The sequence below is a fragment of the Neltuma alba genome, unplaced genomic scaffold, assembly GCF_004799145.2.
Source record: "Neltuma alba isolate B1F8T4 unplaced genomic scaffold, ASM479914v2 tig00002026_pilon, whole genome shotgun sequence".
Classification (NCBI taxonomy): Eukaryota; Viridiplantae; Streptophyta; class Magnoliopsida; order Fabales; family Fabaceae; genus Neltuma; species Neltuma alba.
The window spans coordinates 38,075-45,929 of NW_021632708.1; the positions used below are offsets into that span (position 1 = coordinate 38,075).

General features: G+C 40.7%; 1 protein-coding gene across 1 annotated transcript; it reads right to left on the reverse strand.

Moving 5' to 3' along the window:
• Positions 1-5,739: 5,739 nt before the first annotated feature.
• Positions 5,740-6,537, reverse strand: LOC114715614 (uncharacterized). The gene has a single exon (XM_028900476.1). The coding sequence runs from the start codon at positions 6,535-6,537 to the stop codon at positions 5,740-5,742; it is 798 nt and encodes a 265-aa protein (XP_028756309.1).
• Between the last annotated feature and the right edge of the window lie 1,318 nt (positions 6,538-7,855).

Here is a 7,855-nt window from a genome sequence, read left to right on the forward strand (position 1 = left end):
AGTGCTTCTGGGCAAATATGACAACTTCATGGGGACTCGCTACTGACCATTTGGGCATCACCTCAGTTAATTTCTCTAGACTTATTCATACGGGGGCATCTGAAGATGATGAGCCATATATCCTTGCTTCTGAGGCACACCAAATTTACTATGTCGAGGACGAGAAACATAAAGACTGGAATATGGTCGTTCACCTCAAGCCACGGGATCTTTATGATATGGGTGATGGTGACATTATTTACGACAGTGAACCCTTCCAACCCTCGAATTTTGAAGACTTCTTTCCTCAAGGAGATGATAATTTGCCAATTATCAGGTACACGTCTTTTCTTAAATTATTTAAATAATTAACTACTAATTACTAATTTTTTCCAAATACATTATGAATTTAACAAATTTTTTTAAAATGTGTCCTTTCAGGCCGGATGATGATGGAGAATAGCAGCATCCAAAATAAATTATTAAAAAAAATTTTCGTCCATAAATACATATGTATAAATTAAAATTCGTACAGTTTTTTTAAAAATAAAAAAAATTTAATTTGTAGCGGTTACATAACCGCTACAAATTTATTATACAAAATTATAATTTGTAGCGGTTAATAACCGCTACAAATACATTTCGTTTAGATTTTTAAAAAATAAAAAAATTAAATTTGTAGCGGTTAATAACCGCTACAAATATAACCGCTACAAAATACTAGCGGTTATGTATACGCTAGAAAATGAATAACAGCTACAAAATACAATAAAACGCTACAAAAATACCGCTACAAATGTGTCGCTGATCTCTATAAATACCATATCTTCTCTACATTCATTTACTCCATCTCTTTTCTTTCCTCTCCTATTCTTCTTCATAATTCTCTCTTTTTTTCTTACTATCTCATATGGTGGTTTCTTTCTCTTTACTGTATGGTAAGTGAATTTTATTTTATAATTCATTGTATCTTTTATTTGTTTTTATTTAAAATTTACTAACATATTTATTTCTCCTTTTCTTTCAGATTTTTCTTCTCCACACTTGTCATGCCCTCCTCAACTGATTCAAATACTCCTCAACCTAACACTATAGGTTCAATATTACAAAATATATCATCTTCAATTCAACTATCTTATTAAATATTCAATTAAATTATCTTATTAAATTAAATTCACTTCTTTTGACACATTCATAATTTATTTATTTTTGATTATGAAGAGCATCAAAACAAACTAAGCAACAGGAACTACAAAAGTAGCACTCGAACTAGGCAGCATATCCCTGAGGAGGAGCGCGCGAATACTATTCAAAGGAGTCTCCATTACTCTGAAATCAACCAGCATGTCTCTCGCTTCTCCTGCCAGAGCATCAGCCATTGAGTTCGCATCACGAGCACACAAGTCCACAACCACTTCCCAATCACGTTCAAGTATCTGCTGGATCTCAACCAAGATGTTAAAATCTGGGTGTTCGCAGGAGACAGATGATCTTAATAACGCCGCCAGCTCACTGCAGTCACTTTCCACTATGATATTCCTCATATTGCGATCCCATGCAAGCTTTAAAGCCCATAAAATGCCCCAGGCTTCTGCCGTAATGATCGAGCCAGGTCCCACCTTGTACATAAAGCTTTGAAGAAAAGCGCCATTATGATCCCGAAAGACCCCACCACAAGTGCAGTGGCCTGACTCCAAGTGACGAGAGCCATCCACGTTGATTTTAACAACACCAGGGGGTGGAGGACTCCAAATGGCATGCACCGAATGGCCCATTTGCTTCTGCACAGGGTTACTACTTCCCCAAGCCAAACACGCCTGAGCTCTAGAGAGAAGAGACGCCGCATCCCAACCTTGATTATTGAAAATACGATCATTCCGACTAAGCCATATGTTTCGACAAACTAAGGGGAACCACAGTCGAAACTCATATCCCCCTATGCTACGACGTTGCCGCACACACCAGGCAAGCCAAGGTGAGACATTTGGAATGTCAAAGAAGTGATCCCTCCAGTCCATGGGTACAAGGGAAGACCAAACCTGCTTACTATAAGGACAATCCCGCAGCACATGAAGACTTGTCTCCTGCTCTCCTGTACAAAAATCACAAGCACCAGTAGAATGGAGCCCATGCTTGAACCTCGATAAATTAGTAAGTAGCCTGTCGTGTGAGCAAAGCCACATGAAAATCTGGCACCGTTGTGGTGTATGCAACTTCCAAATATGCTTGCAGAGGCTCCTATCAAGAGTATTATGTTGTTCAGAGAGCTGTCTATATGCTGACTTGAGAGAAAACGTGCCCGAAGAGGACCAACGCCACACAGGTAAGTCATCACGATCAGATGGAATCACATGTATCTGCCGAATAGCTTGGAGAACATGCTGAGGGAGATACATACTGAACTTGTGCCATTCCCAGGATCCCGAAGCTATGACGCACTCTGCCACTTTCCAATTGACCATATCCGGTAGAAGAGGATTAAGAACATACTTCTCAAGGGCCTCAAAATGCGGAACCCAAACATCTTTCCAAAATAGAGTATTTTTTCCATTGCTCACTCTCCAAGCCATGCCATTAGTCACATCTTGCCAGCTAGTGCGTATACCTTTCCAAGCACGAGATTCAGACCTACGCTTTTCAATATTAGGGATCATGTCATCACCAGTCTTGTATTTTTCCTTCAAGAACTAAACCCATAAAGCGTCTCTGTGAGTAAACATACCCCATCCAAGTTTAGTCATGTAAGCTCTATTAACAAGGTTAGCTTGGCGTAACCCCAGGCCCCTTTCATCCTTTGTCCTGCAAACAATATCCCAGGAGACGAGGTGAATCTTCCGTGAAGTCGTATTAGATCCCCATAAAAAATTCCTGCATCGTCTGTCAATCTCCGCACAAGTAGTACTGGGCAAGGAGATCGTCTGCATAGCATAATTCGGTATAGCTGAAGCCATAGACGAAACCAACGTGTGTCTAGCAGTCAGAGAGAGGGTGTTTGCCTTCCAACTAGATAGGCGGGCATCCATTTTGTCAAGAATGAATTTATACGTAGACTTGGTCACCCTCTGATGAAGGATAGGCATACCAAGATATTTACCCAAGTCTGAAGAAGGAGCAAAATTCAGAAAGTCACTGATCTCCTTGCGTCTGTTGTGATTTACGTTCTTGGAGAAGAAAATCCTAGACTTGGTTGCATTAACTCGTTGCCCAGATACGTCACAAAAATCATCAAGGATGGCCTTGATCACACCTGCTTGTTCCATATCTGCTTTTGCAAAAAGAATAAGATCGTCAGCAAAAAATAAATGAGAAATGGGAGTACCGTTCTTGCTTAGTTTGAACGGTTGCCATTCACCCTCATTAACAGCGCTTTGGATAAGATGTCCCAATCTTTCAATAGTGAGAACAAAGAGGTACGGAGATATAGGATCCCCTTGACGTACACCACGAGAGGGGTTAAATTGAGTAGCTGCCGAACCATTCCAAAGAAGTTGCATATGAGAGGTAGAAACACAATGGAAAATGACCTGTTGCATGCTCTCTGGAAGTTTAAGTTCCCTCAAGCAATCAAAAATAAAAGCCCAACGAACTCTATCATAGGCTTTCTCAAGATCAATTTTGATAGCCATAAATCCCTGCTTTTTCCTCATTGCACGCATAGAGTGAACAATTTCTTGAACAAGGATGATGTTGTCAGTACTCTGTCGACCCTTTACAAAGCTGCATTGATTCGGTGCCACCACAATCGGCATGATGGGCTTGAGCCGGTTGGTAATGACCTTTGTAATAATTTTATAAACCACGTTACATAAGCTTATAGGTCGAAAATCACGAATTGTCTGAGGATGATCAAGTTTTGGAATTAGAACAATTTGAGTGCCATTTAACTGTCGAACCAACCCCGGGTCTTGGAAAACTCCCTTCACCAGCTTAGTCACTGATCCCCCTGCCGTATCCCATTGACTTTGGAAGAATAGAGGGTTTAAACCATCTGGGCCTGGAGCCTTAAGAGGATCCATATCAAAGAGAGCACGCTTAATCTCTACATCATCCACCTGTTTGGATAAAATAGTCATATGAATGTCATCAATAGCTGGATATGTGTAAGTAAACTTGAGAGAGTTTGAAGTCATTCCCGTTTCAGTATAAAGCTCTTCAAAGAACCTGCTTCCCATCGCCATAATTTCCCTAGGATCATAAGACCATTCCCCTGAGTCCAGCTTCAAGGCTTCAATCCAATTCCGTCTACGCCTACCATTTGCCTTTGCATGAAAATAACGTGAGTTTCGATCACCATTAATATACCATTGCACTCAAGAATATTGTCGCCACATCATTTCCTCTCTTGATAGAATTTTTTCAAGCTCATACCAAATATCTTTCTGAATACGATCGAGCCTATCAGATAGTCCCTCTGCCGTAATTCTTCGATTAACTTCGTCAAGTCGCCTGTAGAGTTTTTCTTTGTTGTGTTGAATATGCCCAAAAACTTCTCTATTCCATCGAGACAAAGACTTAGAGAACTCAGAAATAGAATGATTCCAGCCATTCTGAATCTCCCAATTATCCTTAACAAACCTCGAAAAATCCTCATGAAGAACCCAAGGTGCAAAAAAACGAAATGACCTTTTAGAGTGTGTAGACCGAGAAAACCTCTCAGTCCTGAGCAGCACTGGACAGTGGTCTGACTTAAATTTCGGTAAATGAAGGACTGAAGCATTAGGAAAATAATCATGCCACAGGTCATTAACAAGAATTCTGTCAATTCTACTCTGGCTAGGCCCATGCCCCCAAGTGAATCGAGGCCCACTAAAACCAATATCAATCATGTTGCTCTCAAGGATCCACTCATGAAAGAGTCTCTCTACTCATACATTATCCCGAGCGCACATGCCTTTACGATCTTCAGGTTGTGAAACTGCATTAAAATCGCCTGCTACCAACCATTTGCCATTAACACCGTTGTGTAAGGTTCTAAGGGAGCCCCAAAGATTCCTCCGAAGAATAGCATTTGGATGTCCGTAGACTATGGTAAGAAAGCACTCGTCATTCGTGCCACACTTAATCATGCCATGGACAAATTGATCGCCAGCTAAAAGAACGTTGAATGAGACACAATCATCCCAAAAAACCCATATACCACCACTAAAGCCCCTTGTTTCAACCACATGTATATTTTTCCATCTGAGCTTCTGGGCAACAAGCTTAGCCTTATCCCCGGTTTGTCTTGGTTCCAACAGAGCTAAAAAGTTGAGCTTATTTTTAACCTTTATGTCACAGAGAAGGCGACGAAAAGAGGCACCACCGGCACCTCGAGAATTCCAAACCATAATATTCATAATACCAATGAATATGTAAATAATAAACACGACAGGGAGGGTCCTATAAAGCATCAGTTCTTGAAGGTGTTTCACCACCCACAAACATATCGACATCCTTGACCTCTACAAGTGGGTTAGAATGGGTAATAAAGATTGACCCACCACTCGCGCCAGGATCCACTGGATTAGAAGCACTGCTCTTATGAAGCGGAATATGAATATTGTCCTGTGTAATAGGTACTGCAGGATTATTCGTAAGAGAGGCGACTTCGAAATGCTCTGAATTGGTAGCCATTAAACGTTGATCATGAAACTTTTCATCATTATTGACTGACGCATCCTGATATGTCAGACTCATAGTAGACTTTTTTGTAGAAACTTGGTGGTTCAACTTTTTTCTTACATTCAAGTAGGCTTCCATCGGACTAACCACAGTGTTTTTTTAGCCCACTTCACCTTTGGGTCCATGTCTGTTTTCCACATGCTTATTATTCATCATTGACTCACTATTACTCTTATGTGGCTTGTGAACCTTAGCTTGCTGCTTCTGACCGTTGCTAGAATCTCGCTCAGGATCAAGAATTGAATTACTAGCAGGTATTTCAATCGTATCATCTCCATCATTCCCATTCAAAGCCGTAAATCTCGAGCCTCCCTTATTTTCCTTCTGATCACTGCGGTTGTCACGCCGAGATTCACGCCCAGATTTCTCGCCCGTCAACTGTTGTCCCCGCTGCGGTCGTCGGCGCCGAGTTGCCACCATCCATTCTCCATACACCACCGACTGAACACTACTTGTCGTCGCCATGGCTGTTGTATCATTGTTATTCACTGCTAATTCCTTTGGGCACTCCACTATGACAGTGCGTTCCTGTAGGTGGCTAGGACAATGATCGGACTCATGCCCATATTTGCCACATGAGAAGCAGATGGAGTGTAGCCCCTCATAAACAATCTTTTTCTCTATCCCATTGATAAAAATAGATGGCAATAGTGGTGAGTTCAAGTCAAGCTCGACGCATATACGGGCAAAGCGGCCTTTTGTGTGTCGAAGAGTATTTCTATCAACTTTAAGCACTCGTCCAATCTGATTTCCTACAACATAGAGAATACCAAGATCATAATAATCGACAGGGAATTTTGGGATCCTTACCCAAGCTGCAATCCTAGTAACCTCCATAGCATCTGGATCAAAATCAGGCTTCCAAGGTTGAATGGCGAGATAATGATCGAAGATCATCCAGGGTCCTTCTGTGAGAGCGAAGTCATAGTCCTCCTTATTGCTTAGACGAACCAAGAAGAATCCAGAACCAATTTCTAGTGTTTCAACCTCCCCACGGTGTCCCCATAACTATTGGAGCTTATTGCCTAGATACTCTTCTCGAACCATTCGTCCTAGCAATCGGACAAATAACGATGTTTCCCACTTCATAGCTAGTTTCCTCTGGAATTCCGGTAAAACAATAATGTTCGGACCTTTCTCTGTTTGCTCAACTCTTAATCTGCTTCTCCATCCATCTCCGCTCCACCAGCTTCATCTTCCTGCTCCTTGGCCAAAGTGTTGTCTACGCAAGCTTCCTTGTATGATTTCTTCGGCGGAGCAATGTCTTCCAGCGGCATCACGTCCTCATCAGACATCCAATCTTCAACCCTTGGAGGAGCTGAGCGATCGTTTGCGACCACCGTCTCCCCAGTTCGAACCTTCTTTCTGCTACGTATCAACGCGTCGGCCTCCTCAGTCGAGACAGCGTCAGAGAGAGAGTTCTCGTTGCTCATCGAAACCTCACAACTCCCCTTTTCTTTCTATCTTGCTTTTTTCAGTTCGTATCCACTCACTCCTTTGTTAACGACACATTCATAATTTAATTATATATTGTTTATTACAAAATTTAAATATATAAAATGTAACATATAACTAATTATACAAATTAACAAAAATTCTTCAACATAATTTATTTAATGGTTTTTAAAATTATAATATGAAAAACCATAAATTTTTTTTTCTGGCATGGTAAACATTTCTAGCGGTTCCAAACCGCTAGAAATATTTCGTCAAATTTAAATTTTGCGCCAAAATTTCTAGCGGTTCAAACCGCTAGAAACCTTTTTTGCCGCCATTCCAAAAATTTAATTGGCGGGAAAATTTAATTTTCCGAACATTTCTAGCGGTTCTATAACCGCTAGAAATTTCGGCGCGCTACTGAAATTATTTAATTCCCGGCAAAATAGATTTGGTTTAGTATGTTTCTAGCGGTTATAAAACCGCTATAAATTTTATTCCGTGGAACATTTTCTAGCGGTTTTATAACCGCTAGAAATTTTTTTCCTGTAGACATTTTCTAGCGGTTAAAAACCGCTAAAAAGTTTCTAGCGTTTTGACCATGATGTGTACCGGTTGCCATAACCGCTAGAAATTTTTTCTTGCTCCTGGTTTTCTAGCGGTTTTGTTAACCGCTAGAAATGTTATTTGTTGCGGTTGAAACCGCTAGAAATGTGTCACTCTAACCGCTACAATTGACATATTTTTTTGTAGTGGATGTTCAATGTTTTGAGATGAA

Excerpts from the sequence above, each read along its gene's own strand:
- LOC114715614 (XM_028900476.1), bottom strand. The coding sequence starts at position 6,537 with ATGATCTTCGATCATTATCTCGCCATTCAACCTTGGAAGCCTGATTTT.